Source organism: Balaenoptera acutorostrata, chromosome 14 (genome assembly GCF_949987535.1).
Source record: "Balaenoptera acutorostrata chromosome 14, mBalAcu1.1, whole genome shotgun sequence".
In the NCBI taxonomy this organism is placed as follows: Eukaryota; Metazoa; Chordata; class Mammalia; order Artiodactyla; family Balaenopteridae; genus Balaenoptera; species Balaenoptera acutorostrata.
In genome coordinates this window covers 42,737,964-42,757,450 of record NC_080077.1, presented here as the reverse complement: position 1 = coordinate 42,757,450, position 19,487 = coordinate 42,737,964, and the positions used below count along the sequence as shown (strand labels likewise).

Below are 19,487 nucleotides of genomic sequence, written 5' to 3'. Positions count from 1 at the left end.
AAAAATATTTTTCAATATCTAATCCATGGTTGAGTAAAATAACCAGTTTACTCTATTCACACATCACTTTTCTGCCACTGCCCTACCAGAAGCACAGCAGAAGCGGTCTGTGGCAGATGGAGATTCATGCAGAAAGAGAGTGGGTGGTGTGGAGAACTTATGAGGACTCTTAGAGCCTGTGTTCAGAAACAGATTAGATCTGCTTCTTCATCCAGGGAACAAAGGACACTGAAAACCCCATTTACCTGGGTATTAAGTTCAATTATGACCAGAGGAGTGGGAAGAAAGGGAACAGTTCATCTGCCCTTAGGCTCTTCAAATTCCTTCTGCCTCAAAACGCATGACTAAGAAACAGCAAAGCATCCTTTGTCAGAATTACTTGTCCCTTAAGTCTTAATAAAGGAGGCTATACACAAAATACATTTAAATTAACTGTTGCCATCCTTATTGTCCACTTGCAATAAATAAATGCCTTTAGTTTGGTCAAGCTACTAAGTGCCTGGCATGGACGCAGTGATCAGTAGCTTGGTGAGAGGATTAAATGATTCTGAAGAAGCTTAGGTTCTCTTTTCCTCTGGTGGAAGGATAACCTTAGCCTCTTTTCATGGGCCGTGGAATGTCCTCAGATACAAAACAGGTCACCAGCTGCTGTTAATAAAGTCGCTTTGCTTGAAGCAACAAGAATGGCTTTATGGAAATAGCTCTTCTTTTTAACAGTCACCCCGAAGTCCTTAATGAAAAATGCCTTTTTTCTCCTTCTATGCTAAAATGACCCAAACCTTGCTTTCTAATCTTACTAGATTAAAAACTACATATTGCAAGGGAAAAAAGGAGATGTAAACTCTTTTTTGGTAATCAAGGTCTGGAATTAGCTGTTTTCTAGAAGAAGCAACAAACTGCTTAGGGATAAGTGAAAATGTTGGGTAATTATTAACAAAAGTAAATTAATCACAGAAACTGACCCCCTAACCCCCCACCTCCACCTCATGGATGTTTGGAGTTGGCTGCCTCTCTGAGCAGCTCCGAGATTTAAGAATCTAAACAGCTCGGATGTCTCAGTCATTTCTTCTATTACAATGGTTCTCATAGTGTGACCCCTGAACCAGAAGCATCAATCAGCCTCTGCATCACCTGGGATCTGGTAAGAAATGCAAATTATCAAGGCTGACCAAAAATCTGCCCAATCAGAAACTCTGTGGGAGGGGCCCAGCAATAAGTGTTTTAACAAGCCCTCTAGGCAATTCTTACATACTCTAAAAGGTTGGGAACCACTGTTCTATTAAAGCTGGGTATTTTCAAACCAATTGCCTAATATATTTCTATACTTCAAGAATTAAACTGACCATCAATGGGGAGTGAAAAGTTTTCAAAGGTAACTGAGAAGAGAAATGCAGCTATCCTTAGGATAAAAATACTAGATTCATAGCAGTGATTCTCAACCCTAGATGAATACTGGAATGGCTGAACAGGCTTAAAAAAATACCAGGACCTTACTCCAAGCCAAATGAAACAGAGCGTAGGGTAGAGAGGCAGCGATGATATTTTAAAAATGCACCAGTTATTCTAAAGCACCGGGAAGGCTAAGAATCACTGATAGAAAATAACCACAGCAGTCAGACTCTTAATAGAAGTAGGACAGCCTAGGAACTAGAAAACAGGGCTATGTGGATGTTTCTGGCAAGAATATATATTTACATTTTCATAGACTAGGTTTGTGTCATATTAATTAAGCACTAGCTGGCATGCGGGACTTGGGAAAATAACATTACATTTTATTGTCTCATACTCTCCTTAAACCTCATGGGTTGAACAGTTCTTATTTCTAGAAGAGATAAGTCACCAATAAATATAATTTGAGAGAGGAATCTGAGTTTTGATCCTATAGGCTTATTCCAAAATAATTTTAAAAATAATATATGTTGGAGCATGAAGCCACCACGATCCTATATGGGCTATGGGGATACATTCTCTCCACACTTCTAGCTGGTTCTACTAATACCATCTTCCTTCCTGACAGAGGAAAATGGGACTCGAGTTTGAGAATGGATTAGAAGCACTGAGTGGCTTAAAAACAGAAGATTACCATAAAAAGGTATCAAAACCAAGTCAGTTTTAGCTATGTCCTATTTTACTGTTTTATACACACACACACACACAATTTCATAATGAAAATTGAGCACAAAACCATAAATTAATAATAATTCCAATTTACATTTATTTCATAGCACTTTGCAATGATTAATCTTCTTTTACATATTAATTCATTAGATTTCCACAAAAATGCCTCATGAGGTCATCAGAATAGATACTATCATTGTTGTTATTTTAGTTTTACTTATGAGAAGACAAACTTAATTAAGTGAATTATCCAAGGCCAAGAGCTATACTGACAATGTTAATAAGTAGCAGCTTTAACTGTGGTAATAATATTTTGATGTCTGATATTAGTAATTTAGTGCATGTCAGTTTTAAAACCTCAAAGTATGGTTATTTTTATTTCCAGAAGAATATAAATGGCCAAATGAATTAAAATAGATAAAAGAGGGAAACCCAATATAATAAAGTATCCAATCAGAAAAAATAAACACATAAAGCAGTTTCGCTTAAAATACTTGGAAAGACTGTAACTTCTTTTTTACTTTTCTAGAGTTGGTAGAACTTATCTTTGAATTCTTAACAGAGCCATAAAACATATAAATAAAAGATAAATTGTAAGATGCAGCTCTGATTTTATACTTGGGCTATATAACTGCTACAGAACATTTTTAGGATAACTAAGTACTATTTTACTTCTTAGAATATTAGCAAATCATTAAAGTTCGATCTGCTCATATCAGAAGATTTGTTTCTTGATAATTTTTATATTATTCTTATGATGTTAAAGTATAGAACTGTATTCTGCTTCATTTTAAAACATAATACACCTCTTTCAAATCTGAAACCAGGTACTTTAAAAGACAGCAAATTTAAAAATGTAGAAGTTTATATTTCAACTGTCAAGTAAATACGCAGGGAGATATATGGAAAATACTTTTAAAAAAATTTAACCTAATTAGACTGTCTTTCATACTTTGTGTCTATTAAAACTCTCCAACTATAATTTAATAGTCAAGCATTTTACACCACCAAAGTATTACGAAACACAAAAAGGGGGTTTGTTACAATATACATACTACATGCTTCATACAGGATAATCTTTCACTATTAGAAAACATTAAGCTGTGTACTATTCTTAATTAAGGCCCCATTTCAGATAAAGTAAAGCAATTTGCAATTTAATTATAATAATACACACTGCAAAGTAACTAATGACATAGTATGCATTTGCATTGGATAATGAGAGTATTCGGTAAATAAAGCTTTACAAAGCAGGAAATAAAAACAGGTGAGGGGGCTTCCCTGGTGGCGCAGTGGTTGAGAATCTGCCTGCTAATGCAGGGGACACGGGTTCGAGCCCTGGCCTGGGAAGATCCCACATGCCGCAGAGCGGCTGGGCCCGTGAGCCACAACTGCTGAGCCTGCGCGTCTGGAGCCTGTGCTCCGCAACGAGAGAGGCCCGCGCATCGCGATGAAGAGTGGCCCCCGCTTGCCACAACTGGAGAAAGCCCTCGCACAGAAACGAAGACCCAACACAGCCAAAATCAATCAATCAATCAATCAATCAAACATACGCATCTGATTCAAGATCCTCATAAAAAAAAAAAAAAAAAAAAAAACAACAGGTGAGGGAGTTGTGGTTCATTCATCTCCTTGCTTACTAATGAGAGCTGGAATAGCGATCAGTCACTTCCCAGCACGTTCCTTGATGTGTGCAATAAAATCACGTGCTGTAGACAGATCCACTAACCTAATATAACCACCAGGTAGGTGTCAGTTCAGAGAAATACACGAAGAGAAACAAGTGATAAAGCAGTATAAGCTAAAACTAACTCATAGTAAAGACAGAATAATTACTAGGAATGCCCAGACTATATGCCCTGTGATATAAATGAGTAATGGGAATATTAACCATATTATTTTAAATTAAGAACATACTTTAGAAAACCCCAAATTAGTACATATATTCTACTTAGGCTTAAATTATACCTAGAAATATGGAAGTGGTGAAATGTTTGATTTTACAAACCACAGAAGTGATTTTTCTTCTTTAGGTTGGAGAAATAAAAATGCATAGGGTCTCTTGCTAATAGTAGTAACAAGATCAGACATCAAATTTTAACATTTTCACATTAGAGAAATTGAGTTCTACCAAAATCTAATCTGTTAAATCTAGGCAATGTTTTCCTTTTAGCAGAGGTGTTACGTAACTTACGCATCTTCATTCTACTGTCGTATTGGTGAAGCAAGCACGTTGCTCTAATCAGGTACTGTGTATAACACCCAGGTGTTTGTTCAGTCAAATTACCACTTGTTATCAACTCATAATTTCAATTAACTTACAACTTAATATAGCATCTCTTGAATTGAGAATTTACTATAGATGGAGCAGAAGAGATAGTTATAACATTTTTTTCTGAACAGATTTTGGGACAGACTTTCTAATGCAGGATATGAGTAAATTATTTAGGTTCTCTGCTATTCTCAGTTTGCACAAATACTGAAATCTAATTTGGCTTATTGGTGTTTTGGCTCCAAATACATAAACCTCCCCAATTCAAAATACTGCTTGCTTTAAATTCAACCTGGTGAGTACTTATTATCTCTCCTTGGCACAGACTACCTTACATTTGTCAATTACATGAGTGAGTGTATAACATACAAAATATATATTCTGCTTTACTAACCAGGCTGTAAATATGAATACCCTGAGAGGAAGACCATGTCTGTTATCTTTTTAAATGAAGTGAAAAGAAGCAGAAAATCTTACCTGGACCTAGCATAGAAACTTCATCACAGCAGGGACTAAAATAAATGCTTTTTTTTTTTTTTTTTTAAACAAAGAAAAGGTAAAGAAACCAATTATCTTTAGGCAAAAACCTGAATACTAGAGGAATGTGAACTGATAATACCAGTAAGTTCACATTTTTGTTAACATATAGGTGTTGGCAAAGAGTAGCCTCCATAACTATTTTCAAAATTGAGGCGGAAGAGCAGAATTATGATATTACACACAGCATATTTGCCTCCCCCATCATAATTATTGCCAAGAGTTTCAAAGCCAGTCAACAGTGAATACGGAGCTATTCTAAAAAGCACCCTTGAGCACTTTTTTCTCTTGGGCATCCTTCTATAGATACTCCCTTATTCTGAGAAGTTAATTAAAATATAATTTTGCCAGACATATTTTTCCCCATCTCCTTTGAAACTTCTACTGGTGACAGGCTTCAGAAAACTAGAAAATAAGCTCTATGCCAGCTGTCCCTTGTCCCCTGGCCCATACTGTGAAAATACAGAGATTCAGAGAAAACAGCATATATGTACAGGCTGACATCAACAGCACATCCTGAAATCCAATTATTGCAGTTAAATATGAAACACTGTTTTTGTTCCCTAGAGAAAATTCTTCAAGATGATAAATCAGTTTCACAGATGGAAGAAGAAAGGATTCCATGAGAGTACTTGATTGGGCAAAGGGATAGGATGAATTTTAGTGGGTTGATATTACTATTAATTTTGCCAAGGTTTATTGTATAAATTTGGGTAAGCCACTGCTATTTAGTAAATGGAATTGAGAGTGGCTAAAATATATAATAAAAAATTCATACAGGTTGCCAGGAAGAAGTTAAAAGTGTTCCTGTCAGTTGTAAAATGGTCACCTAATTTCCTCTAGTTTAACATGAAAACATCAGAGAATACATAAATGAAATGGCACATTATTTTGGACCCAAAATAATTTTCCTGTAATATTTGAAATTAAAAGTTCTAATGTAAAATAATGTAAAATACTATACTGTAAATCCAAAATAAGGTCTTAAGAAAAAGCTAAAGCCCTAGTTAATGAATTTTCAGGAGATACAGATAAAAAAGATAACAGCAGATTCAATACTGAATAGTTTTTAGAAGTATTCCTTTATGTACTGAAAAATATCTCCACTGTACACAAAGGATAGATGTAACTAAGGAAAAAATCCTCTTGGCTGTAAAAAATAAACACTACGTTAAATATGCTTTAAAACAATCTAATTTCTTATGATGATTTCAAGAGAGGCTAGAATTAATTGATATGAGCACCTTACAATAACTAACTGAACTTTTGCAAAGAGGTAGGCCCACACCTCTATTAGTTTTCAGAGGCCTTTATCTAATTCCATTACCTTCCAGGAAGCAATAAGAACTAGCTCCACAGCATTTTAGAGTAGAGGGCTGGAGTGATCATTCACTCCAGTATTTTAAACCTGGGGGGGCCCTTAGGTCCTAGGTGGACTCCAATGGTACTGTTAGCTTTTGGAAACTGAGTAAAAGTATGTGTCCTCAGGAACATGCATTTTATGAGGAGAAGGCCGTGGTTCATCAGAATTTCAAAGTGGGCTATAACATGAAAAGGTACAAAAAAACTAGTTAAGTAGCCTAACTTCCAGTTTACAAATAAGTCTGGAGAGTTAAAATGATTGCTCTAAAGACAAACCTAGAATAGCTATAAAATACCTAGAACCAGGTCTCTTGATAACCAATTAACTCAGTGTACTATTATGCCCATATCATTCTTCTCAGAGGGTAAGTAGGAAAAATATGTATTAAATATGCACAGTGTTTTCGTAACTGGATCTTATCTCAAGTAACAGAGGAGTTTCTAGGTCAGAATACTACCTATAAATACAAAGTCTGAAGATACGGAAGGCAATACAGGTGATCTACATGAGCCCAAAAAAACCCTCATGGATCCCCCAACACCGTGCTGCCTCCAAGCCAAACATATATGCCCACTTTCACCTTAAGACAGCACAGCACGTGCCATTGATCTCCAAGCTGACAGAGAAAGCCGTAGGAGTCCAAAGGGAAGAATGGATCCTGAGCTATCACATTATGCAATAGAGAACTACCTCAGTTTAACATGGCCCAGGGGTTTGAACTCTCCCTGGCTCACTGCCTCAACACCCCTGCCTCTGCCCCACACACACACACACACACACACACACACACACACACACACACAGAGACACACATACATATATAAAATTATAGACAGGTACAGCGTGATTTCAAGGTATAGGTATGTAACATACAAATGAAAACAAAGCATGAATTTAACTGATTTATTAGCCAATTAATTTCAGGATTTTTCATGATTAATTTTAGGAAGGACTGTCACTAAAATAAATAATTAGGAAGAACTGTGCATTAATCTTGCCAAGTCACCCTGTGCATCCTCTTGCCATTTCTAAAATGAGAAAGCCATTTAACTTGTGCCTATGAATCAATGTGTGTATAAATATCCAAGTACATATTGTAGCTCTACTGTTTACATATGGTATGATTTTAGGCAAATGACTTAGTCTCTCTGTGACTCAAGTTCCTGATTAGTAAAACAGAGATAACAGCAGTACTGACCTTACTGGGTTGTTGTGAGGATTAAATGTGGTAATATGGGTAAAGTACCTAGAATAAACCTTCATATTTTATGATGACAAAATAGCTGTCATCATTGTCATCCTCACCATCATCACAAAGAGACATATATGCAAATAATTAGTTATGGAGAAGAAGGAGTTAAGAAGGAAGCTTAAGATAAAATTGTTTATTAACAAAATGCTCAAGCTATCATGAAAATTCAAACTACTTCTTGGGAGAATACCAGAAAGTCTATTCGGCCCAGGTGTTTCTTGGGGCCACATTGCCATGGACTTGGCATGCCAGGGGTTCTCCACCCAAATGGGATGAGAAGGATGGGTTGATCTGGGCCAATGGAGCAGTCCCCTTCCCTCCTTACAACTGTGGGTGAGCAGCGTCAGGTGCTCCAGTCTCAGTTACACCAACTTGTTGTGTGGGAGACCTGATTAGTCCAAATGTTGTATCTCTGCAATATCTCTGACCAGCAGCTTAACTGAAGGGAAGTGATCTTAGGAACTGACTTCTTTGAAAGTGAAATGCTTTGATGACAATTTTAAAGATAATGGGATGCTCTTGGAATTTATGGAGACAGTATGCAACATCACCATGAAACAGTGAAAACCTTGAATCATGTCTTGTGTGCATGACTCTCTTGAGGTCATTCGATCCCATGATGGGAACCCATCTAAAGCCACGGAACACTGGAAAACACTAATAACTTCCAACACAAAGACAGACACCAAGACTCCCAATGGTGTTAGTCACCAACATCATTCAAGTAATTATCCATCCGGTGTCTGTTAGACCACAATCTTGAATATGTCAACTTAAAACATGTTGTCGAAAATGAAGAGTTTTACCTTTTTATATTCAGCAATGCCCAAGGTATTCCAGAGGGAGTATGAAATGCAGGTAGCAATTTTACCCCAAGTTCCACTGCTTTCTTTCGAAATATCTGAAAAGTTAAACAATTAAGTGAGCTACTGTTGAAAGAAAAACAAAATGTGTTATTCTACTATCTCACACTGAGCATGTTTCTACTTAAAATTTTTTTGATATGAAAAAATAAAAGTTTCCCAAATTAATAGAATTACCTAGGAAAGTAAGAATGGTCCACAGGGGCCATTGTGCTGTGCAGTATTTATTACCAATCTTGGTTGCACGAAGAATCATGTGGGGAGATTTGAATAATACTGATGTCTGGGTAGCACTCTTACGATTCTAATTTCTATGGCTTGGGGCTCCCAGGTGAGAATTTTTTAAAGCACCACAGGTGGTGTCAAGTGATTCCAATGTGCAAGCCAGGGGGGAGAACCACTGTTGCTGGTGAATAAGTCTTGGATTGAAAATCAGGAGCTCTGGTCCTGTTCTGGCTTCACTTATTTACTAGGGCACAGAGAAAGGATAAGTTGTAAAAAGACATATTATTACAAGTAATCTATACATCCTCTCAGCCCTGTGCGGTTTTAACTTCCTCTTATGTTAAGTGTTATGTGATATGGAAGATACAAAGTTAAATTTGATACAAATTTCTGCCAATAATTTAGTAAAGAAGGCAATATATGCACATAAATATCTGGAACACAGATAAAATGACTGCATAACATAAAATCACCTAGGAGTTCAGATGAGTTCAGTAAGGCTGTATGGTGGAGATGGCATTTAGATGAGGATCGTATGCAGCGTGTAATGGGGGCTAATGATGCTAGAGACAGGCTGAGATGGGGGGACTGGAGGGGCATGCCTGAAGGTATCAATGTAAGCACAGACACAGGCAAGCGGGGGCCTGCAGAAGAAAATGGAACAAGTCAGCTTCCCTGTCCACAAAAAGGGGGAATACTGGTAAATAAGGTCAGGTATACATAGCATAGGCCCAAATCATGAAGGCTCATAAATGTAAGGCTAAGAATTTTATCCTGTTAAAATGGAAAAATATTGAAAGTTTTTTTTTTTTAATTAATTAATTAATTTATTTATGACCGTGTTGGGTCTTTGTTTCTGTGCGAGGGCTTTGTCTAGTTGTGACAAGCGGGGGCCACTCTTCATCGCGGTGCGCGTGCCTCTCACTATCGTGGCCTCTCCTGTTGCGGAGCACAGGCTCCAGACGCGCAGGCTCAGCAGTTGTGGCTCACGGGCCCAGTTGCTCCGCGGCATGTGGGATCTTCCCAGACCAGGGCTCGAACCCATGTCCCCTGCACTGGCAGGCAGACTCTCAACCACTGCACCACCAGGGAAGTCCTATTGAAAGTTTTTGAGCAGCCAGTTCACTTGAGCAGAACTGTGCTTTAGGAAGATTAACTAGATGACATCCCTTCACAGTTTTAGGTCCAAAGAAAAGCACTAAGTTAATTTACTCATTGAAGGAAGGACTGCTACAGCTTTCCCCGTTATAGCTATGGCAGCAAGCAGTTGCCTTGTCCCTTCTCCTTGCCATACTGTACGACTGAGCGTGGTGGGCTGGGAACTTACTATTTCCTCTGCCTCTTCCTCTAACAAGGGAGATGTGAGAAAGGTTGGGGAAACCCTGAAAAGCATGGAGAATGAAAGCAAAGTCCTCTCCCAGCAAGGGAAAGCATTCATTAAAGCCACTGTCAAAGAAGCCTTGTGTGGCTTTTCCAGAGGAAGGAGTTTCAGTCCTTAACTCCTGCTTTAAGACCCGAGCCTCCCCACAGAGAAATCCAGGCACGGGGCTTCTGGGCTGAGGAGAATTCAGTAATACTGATATTGACGCTGTTTCTGAAACCCTACTCTTTTGGACTCTAACTCTTACTTTGTAATGAAAGTTGAGGAAATAATGAGTTTTAATGTAAGAATTTGGCTGGCAGTCAATTCAGATAAACTAGCATTCCTGGAATACAAATGAGGACACAGACATTTGTAGTATATAAGGCACTAAAAAATAAAGATACCATTTTTTTCCCCGCAAATTATTATTATAACTCTTTTTGAAGTGGACAATTTCCTGTTTCAACAGCAAATGGTGAATGGAAGAAGAGGAGAAAGAAAATAAGCCAAAAGGTATATTCTTCCTTTCCTGTCTCTGTCATACCCTAGAGAATTCCAAGGTCTCTTCTGCCATAAGGGATTATCCAATCACTGCCCAGCCATCTGCTGACTTTCTAGTTTCCACCCAACTTTTAAAACTGTTAATTAATTAACTCCTTTTCAAGAAACTTACATAAGACAGAAGTCAGACTTGTAATTAAAACACCATCATGAATATTATAGCCATATGGCATGAGAGTTAAGGGCTCAGGCTTTGAAAACACAATGCCTATATTGGAATCTCAGCTCTACTTCCTCAAATTGGGTATAATCTTGGGCAAATTGCTTAATCTACCTGTGCCTAAACTTCCTCAACTATAAAATGGGGATAACAATAGCATTTGCTCTTTTAAAGGCTGTGGAAAGAAACTGAATGAACTATTATATTTAAAGACCTTAGGACACACAGTCATCACTCTAAAAGGTTAGTGGCAGTTTTTATGGTAAAATGATAAAGGTATTTCCCCAAGAACTTTCCCTATTTACTGCCTGAAATTCTTTCTTGTCTTTAATCCAACTGCTGTTTTGGTACGTTCTACTTGGGTTCTCTGTGTGCGTGAATATATATTTTTATAGACAAATATACTGGGTTGGCCAAAAAGTTCGTTCGGATTTTTCCATAAGATGTTCTGGAAAAACCCAAACGAACTTTTTGGCCAACCCAATACATATGTGTGTGTGTGTGTGTGTGTGTGTGTGTGTGTGTGCGTGCACATGTATGCCTCCCCCACCCCCAAACACACACTCTTCATCAAAAGCATTCATTCTCAAGAGCTATGCCTTTAGTTCTCATCACTGCATTCCCAAATTCAACTTTCCATCTTGACTCTAGCTCTGCACTTCTACTTCTGTGCTCACATCACAATCTGGGCGCCCTGTTGTCTTTTGGAACTTAAGGTATCCAAGGTGAAATCAATCATTTAATGTCCAAGGCAAATGTCCCTAGTTCCATCACTGACACTACTGGTCAGCCAGTCCCTGGGGCTCAAGAGAGCACGCATTTTGACTTCTGATTTCTCTCTTCAGTTATTAAGCATCAACATTAAAGTTCTTGGCAACATCGCATATACAGCCCATTCCCTTTCTGTGATACGAGCATAGTCCATTCATATTTTCATCACCAGGTACAATGAAGGGCATGACAGCAAAGAAGGTCCTCTTACCTGGTTTCCCATTCTCCAGGATTTCCCCTCCTGTTTCCATTGATCTGTATCTATGTTATCTGATTTCTCTTTTTACCATACTACTTTCTTATTCAAGAAACCATAATAATTCCCTCTGTTGTATGAAATGTCAAGTCAAAAATGATCTACTGACTTTTCAATGACCTCTATGAATCAGACCATCTATTATCTTCTATTTTTTCAAAGACCATCCTGGCTGAAGCTTGAGTCTTCAGGGTTTCAAGTACTCATTCAAGTTCAGTCTACCGCAGTATCTTTGTTAAAAAATGTTTTTCCCCTCAGATCTATTGAGATATAATTGACATATAACATTGTGTAAGTTTAAGGTGTAACACATGACAATTTGATACATGTAGATATTGTGAAATGATTACCACAACAAGGTCAGTTAACACTTCCATCTTCTTGCATAATTATCTTTTGTGTGCATGTATCATGCCATCTTAGTATACTTATTTACATAGTTCTCTCATCCTGAAACACGCTGTTCTGCCTCCTGTTGGCCAATCCAAATTCACTCATTCTCCAAGGCCCAGGTCAAGTCCCAACCCCAGGCCAAGATCTTTATCTTCTGTGAACTTCTACACTGACAACTGGCATCACAAAATGCAGCATTTGATTACAGAAGGCAAGATCCAAATCTCTCAGTGCCAAATCTCTCAGTGTTTTCTCGTGTTATTCTCTTGTATCCTCAAATAATTTTCTTTTCTTTAAAAGTAGAGAAAAAAATCTCCATTTCTCCTTCATTGTCTATTATACATATCCAACCCAAATTTGGTCATTTTGTATTAAATTTATTGATATCACCACATTATTCCTATGAGTGGTAGGTGGGAAGTTTTTATAATCTCAGTTAACAGACAGGAAGGAAACAGCAACCCTTTCCATCTTGAGGTTTTTGCCTTTGCTGTTTCCTCTGGCTACAATGCCCTTTCCCTAGCTCTTTGCATGCCTGGTTCATTCTTAACTTCAGGAATCCGCTTAAAAGTCCCCTTTTAAGAGAGGTCTTTCTTAACAACCCCACATAAAGTTGGCCATTCTCATTTATTGTTTATCATATATCACCTTGCTTATTTCCATCCCACTATTTATCACATCCTAATTATCTTATTTGCTTGCTTGTTAGATTGTTTGACAACCACACTAGATGTAAGCTTCATGAGGGCAGGATTTTGTCTTGTTCTAGCATCCAGCAAAGTAGCTGGTACTCAATAAATGTTCATCTAATAAATGAATGAATCAATCAAATATTAATAAATATATCTGGAGCACTGTAATGAGAAACCACTAATATTCTAGTATTTGCAAAGTGTTCTATTCTATTCCACGAGTTTCTATTGTCTGCAAATAAATATATCAAGTATTCTGCAGTCTCAACCTTGGGCACAATTACAAAATAGTTTTTGGATGAAAACATTAATTAACCTATTGATGCTTTAAATGAAATCATATGTTGGCCTAAATCAATTTCAATTCTTAATATTTGATTTGTTACCTCCTCTTGAGACACGAAGAGGTTAGTTACTTGGAGGAGGAATCCAGATTCTCAAAGAGAACATCTTTCTACCCAAAATGGTGAGTAATAAAACTCCAAACTAGCTAACAAAGTTAATATTGTTAAAAGAATGAAGGAGAAATGTCACAAATCATTCTAAAGAGCAGTTAAGTTTTAACTAGCACATCTTAGATAATGTGCTCAAAAGTAAATGACCACAAAAAGCACACTAATGGTACTTCACTGCCCCTTCAAATGGGGCAGGCATGCTGGAGGGAGCACTGGACCCAGGCCAGCACTGGGATCCTAGGATTGGCTCTACTACAGTTCAGTGGGAGGCCTGGGACCATCACTTAACTTTTCTGGTTCTCAGCTTCCCCAGTGAAATGGGAGAGCAGGGCTGATAATTTCTAGTTTTGATTTATTCCTGAAAAAACTAGTATCAGAAGTCACAAAGCTAGTACTAAAATGAGACTGGCAAAAAAGCAAAACTATCATAATGTTTTAGATAGAAAGTGTTAATTTGCCACCCAATTCTTAGTCAATCTTGGTTTCCAGGGTTTGTTGGTACTTATATTTGGCGGGTGGGTTTTGTAAAGTTAAGAGGGCAAGATGAAAAATGACAGGTAATAAAATGTAATCTGTGCTGATAATAGAAGACATACTCTTTTTTTAAAAAAATGACCATTAAAACTAAATAGGGTTTTTGGGCAACTTGTACCAATCAGTTTGAAATGGGCAGACATCTAATGACCCAAAAGGAATCTTCAAAAAGATTCCGCATTATGGAGATTCTGATTACATTCACAGAAAAAATCAAAACTAATAAAATTTGCTGAAAGAAGCGTGGTAAAATGTTATGAAATAGCTTCTAAATAATCTTTCAAGCATGTAATGAATAAATAGGTTTAAATAAAAACTTTTATGGTCTGAAGTTAAGAGTTTCAAAATGACTATACCTAAACTGTATCTTTTCATTATACTTAAATAACATCATCACAGTCTTATTGCTGTTTTTGATCAAAAGTTTAAAAAAACTTCAGATTTTAGAACCTACCAAATAAAAACTTTTATCTTTTTACTTTACCCTTACAGATAGGATTAGACAAGGCTGTAAACAAGATGTATGGCTTTCTTTGCCTTTCTAGTTTGCAGATCCCCGAAGAACTGTACAAGAATATTTACACACCAGAGCAAAGAGTAAGGAAAGAAGAAATGAATAAGAACAGATGGTTCTGGAAAGAACCAGTTTCAGTTCAGACATGCTTCGGTTTGAAATGTACAATTAATATCAAAGCCTTTCTTCAAATGCTCATGCTGAAAACTTCACTGTTAAAAGATCAAACACTAATTCCCCATTAGTACAAGCAGAGTTTACCTTTTACTCATTTTTGCTACATAAAGCTTTCAGCACAAAATGCCGTCGATCTGATAAATATCTTTGGCTGAAAATAACTGAAATAACCCACATATCATTAGCTGAGTTGATTAACACACGTAATATGGGCCAAATTTAATCACTCAACCAATAAGTACTTATTGAGCTACTCTGGCTTTTCAATTTCGAGTGGAACCTTAAAAGTTTTAAATATTTGAATAAAGATATAAAAATAGTTAATCCAGGAGAAATTTAGAGCTGGAAGGGACATCAAAGGTCATCTAGTTATATAACCTTGGTTTACAGATGAGGAAACTGAAGTTCAGAGAGGCCCTATTCCCCTAATTAAATGCTCTGATGTGGGACGGTTTGATGACAGCTATAGCCAAGTGAATGCCAGATTCATACCATCTCAGATACACGTAATTCTTTTGATCTGGAGGGATCTCCCCTGTGAGTCCCTTATATGTAAGTGTGTACACATCTTTCACTGCCTCTTTCTAACTTGTGCATTCTCTTTAATTAATCAAAACCCTAAACTGAAGTTTCTCTAAATTAAATGATTTGTTGTATTTGTCAAACTGCATTATGAACTTCATTTTTAAAATTTATAAATTTAATTAGATGAGAACTTTTGTCAGCTGTTTTGTTTTTCTTCCCTGTGATTCAGTACAATTCAATTTTTAGCCTCTAGGCCATTAGATGAAGAGAGTATTCTTCACTTTTCTGAAAAATTAAAGCATTAAAATCTCCCCAACTTGTTTATTCAAAATAACAAGGACATGCATGCTAACCTGCCAGTAATCATAGGTTATAACCAAGAAGAATCAATATAACTGTACCTTAGACTTGAGTTTCTAATGTATGAAAGCACAAAGTTTAAGTGAAAGAAAAAACTTCTGATAAATATAACTCAAAAAATCTAGATGTAGAATGTTCTTAGTGAACAGGCGTTTTAGACTTAGCTAGCTTTTTAAAGATATTTATTCTCATGAAAAAATTAACAGCTAGTGGGCTTCCCTGGTGGCACAGTGGTTGGGAATCCGCCTGCCGGTGCGGGGGACGCGGGTTCGGGCCTTGGTCCGGGAGGACCCCGCGTGCTGCGGAGCGGCTAGGGCCGTGTGCCACAACTGCTGAGCCTGCGCTCTGGAGCCCCTGAGCCACAACTACTGAGCCCGCGTGCCTAGAGCCCATGTTAAAAAAAAAAAAAAAAAAAAAAATTAACAGCTAGTGAAACTTTTTTAAAGTTTGCTTTTATACTATCCCCTAGTCAAAATGAATAAATGTTGATAAATGAATTAATAAAATTGCATCCTGATACTATTTTTTTCCTGAGGGTTCAATTTCATTCTCTAGCTCCCAAGTGGGGAAGATTTCATAAAGTTAAGAGGACAAGATGAAAAATGGGGAGAAATACCGGGAAGAACTTCAGGCTATTGTTCAAGGTAGACATCACTAGCATCCATGTGGGCAGAAGCCAATGCCACCTACTCCTGGAAGTGGTCCAGTGCTTTCCCTGAGCGTAAGCCAGAGTCAAGGTGGCTTGGTAACAGACACGCAGAACAGGGCCCGAGTTCTAGTTCAGGGTCTACTACTCACCTGTTCTGCCACAATAAAGATGAGTCATTTCACGTGTCTCATTTTCTCTCTTGTAATATGAGGGCACTAGATAAGACACTTTCTAAGGTACTTTTCTGCTCCATAGGAAGTGGTTTTCAGACTTAAGAAGCACTTAACTACATGTTTCCCAGTGTGGTAAGGGAGATATACCAGAAAAAATAAGATCCCTGATCTCAAGGAGCTTACAACCAGGAAGGCAAATCAGCCATATAAAACTACATAAACATAAAATATACAGCAGAAAAAACAATATGAAGCAACATATAAGAAGAGAATAAACAGTGATATAGGCTATAACTAGGGAAATAAAACAAAAAGAGAGATTGAGTTAGGTGATAGGGGAGAGCAAAACTTCTGTGGGTGCAGATGTGTGTTTACTTGGGGGTGAGTATGTAGATGTTTGTGCACACTCTGGGTTAATGTGGTGGAGGACAGGAGATAAAGCAGAAGGGGAGAAGAAGGAGCCTGACTGACAGCAGGGGAGAGAGGTAGATTAATAGGTTCTAGAAAATGATAAGAAAGAAACAGAGGAAAGAAGGCAAGCTAATGACCTTAACTATCAAGTTAAAGGGTTGGTTAAAAGAGCACATCAGTTGGGTCAAGAAAGTCCCAACACTTACAATCTTGGTGCCTCCCATTTACAAGTGGAAGGATTTCTCAATTATCAGGATTCTGAGAGATGGGACAGGGAGAAAGGCAGTGGTTCTCATTGGTTATGGAAATTTTCTGAGTTGTAACGGCAAAGATACATAAATGACAACACCAAGAAACATTACAATGGCTGCCTGAAGGAAAGACCTTGAGAAATAATTAGGGTCCTTTAAAATAATGTTTCCTCAAGAAGAAAATTTCTCTACATGTGCTGTAGAGATAAATGGGGCAGAGGTGGGGCTGGGGAAAAGGAATAGTATGGTAATAGAAAGTTGTATGTCCTTCTTCTAACATACATTCGATATGGAAGTTAAAAATGCACAGAAAAGGAGAGGAAAACCAATGGCTAGATAGCTCTCACTCTTAGAATTATCGTTAGGTGTACTGCACACTGTTATCTTAGATGTTCTAACTCCTAAAGCACTGGCCCAAGAACAGTAAATAACAGCATAATAGTTCAAGTCATCACACAGGGCTTAAAGATGGATTTTTGAGCCGATTTTTCCACCTCAATTTAAGTTTAAAAAAATGGGCAAGTTGCCAACATAATGTTTTGAAAATATGCAGTCTATTGTTAATAATATTTAATATTAGGTACGTATGCCACATAGTTCCTGAACATACATCTTACACCAAAAAGAAAACATCTTTCTTTCTTCTTCTTTTTTTTTTTTTTTTTTAAGAAAACATAATGCCTGCTAAAGAGACAGAGAATTATGAAAACATGTACCCTATCTGGCTATTATTTCTAACAGAATTTGTGGAAACTACCACACAAAGGTTGTTAATATGTGATATCATAGTGTTAAAATGGGGACTGCTTTGTTTACTATTACATTTGTAGGTAAACATCACAAATCGTTTGAAATATACAAAATCCAGGCTTAGAAACCTTTGTTCAAAAGAAAGAGGAAGAAAATGAAAGAAAACAGCCTCATCTACGCAAATATATTGTGATTTTCTGGCATTTTTGAGTTTTGAGGCATTCTCTGCTAGTGAATTTTTCCAGATACTGAATCTCACTTCTAAAGAGCATCAAAATATTTATAGCTTAACCTTTTTATTTGTCTAGGTTTTATAAACATGTTTATCTGTTCTTTTGATTTAGTGCAATTACATGAATCCTGTCTTGATGACTCAGCATCAGCATCACATGCCAACACTGAGTTGAGGCTAGAAGATCTAGTTCCTGGTCATCAGATGACTGGGCTGTACAATCTTGAGAACTCACTTAACACCCTCTTTGCCTCAGTTTCTAAATATGTGAATAGGGATCATTCTTCCAAATCACAAGATGATTAATTGTGATTAAATGCACAAGTGCTTTTAAAAGAGCATAATAGTTATCATGATCATTGTTCTTCGCTGTAAGATCCTGGTTCCGTCAGGAATAATTTAAGCATATTAGGCTTTTTGTCCACACACTAAATGGTCCAGAAACTGCTGAGCTTTTACGTCTGCTTTCTATAATCCTACTGTTTCCTTCTGTTATTAGCTATCCATTAATTACAATGAAGACTTCTCATTGCTGTAGTGTATTTGCTCTGCTTCTAAGTTGCGGCCTAATTCTGTAAACAGTTGTCTGTACCAGGGCCTCAGGATAAGTCAAATGTCTCTTCTGTGTCTATTTTGCAGTGCAGGGTGTGAGCTTCAGGAAATGTGCCCTCTTTTTTGTCAGATGACTACATTTGAACTACTAACTCTATAGGTATGAAAAAGCAACTAATTAGTATGTTATTTAGGAGTAATAGTTTCTAAGTTTACAAAGTAAACTAAATACCTATGTCTACATAGGTTTTGTTTGTTTTTTAAAAAAATGCAAAATGTTAGCCACTCTTTTTTCATTCTATCTAAGCAAATATAAACTTATCTGGTTGTGCATCTATTCCCATTTAACTGGTGTTTTTTGATTTCTGCATCACCCTCCTTTATTTATTTATTATACATGGATACCTCCAAAGTGCCTCTGGGCACAGAGTTCATAATTTCATATGTCAGTTGATGGATGAACATTTTAAGTTATCAAAGGGTGATGCTGCTGGACATAAAATTTGGAAGCAGGGCTATTTCTGTCTTATGTTTGTGTGCCCCAAAGCAAGTTGATTAATCTCTCTCAGCCTCAGCTTCCTCATCTACAGAATAGAGAAATATACCTTTGCATTCTAGAACTCAGAGAATTTCTCTTTTCCCTATGCCAAAATTAAAAATTTTAATTTTCTTATTATACTATGAATATATTCTCATTATTGAAAAATCATAAAATCAGACAAATAGACAAAAAATATAGAGCCCCATCAATCCTATCCACCCAAACACAATTATTGTTAATATCTTAATTATCTATCTTCTAAATGGTATTGATTGCATTTCTTTTGAAAAATGGCATCTTCCCATATATACTATTTTGTAATGTTTTAAATTCATCCCCAGCAACTTAATCTACATTAAATACATCATTCTACATCAGAGGTCAGCAAACATTTTCTGTAGAGGGTCAGATAGTAATTATCTCAGGCTTTGCCAGGCACATTCTCTATATTTCATGGTTTTAAAACTATTTTCTTTTATAATCTTTTAAAATGTAAAACCATTCTTAACTCTGGTAGTATAAAAACAGGTCTCAGAC

General features: G+C 37.0%; 1 protein-coding gene across 2 annotated transcripts in view; it reads right to left on the bottom strand.

Moving 5' to 3' along the window:
* MAN1A1 (mannosidase alpha class 1A member 1) overlaps nt 1-19,487 on the bottom strand; it is a 168,344-nt gene that overhangs the window by 66,509 nt on the left and 82,348 nt on the right. For both annotated transcript variants that reach the window (XM_007190772.3, XM_057528107.1), the window contains exon 6: nt 8,349-8,443. In XM_007190772.3, coding sequence (XP_007190834.2) covers nt 8,349-8,443 — 95 coding nt within the window. The remainder of the gene's footprint in view (nt 1-8,348; nt 8,444-19,487) is intronic.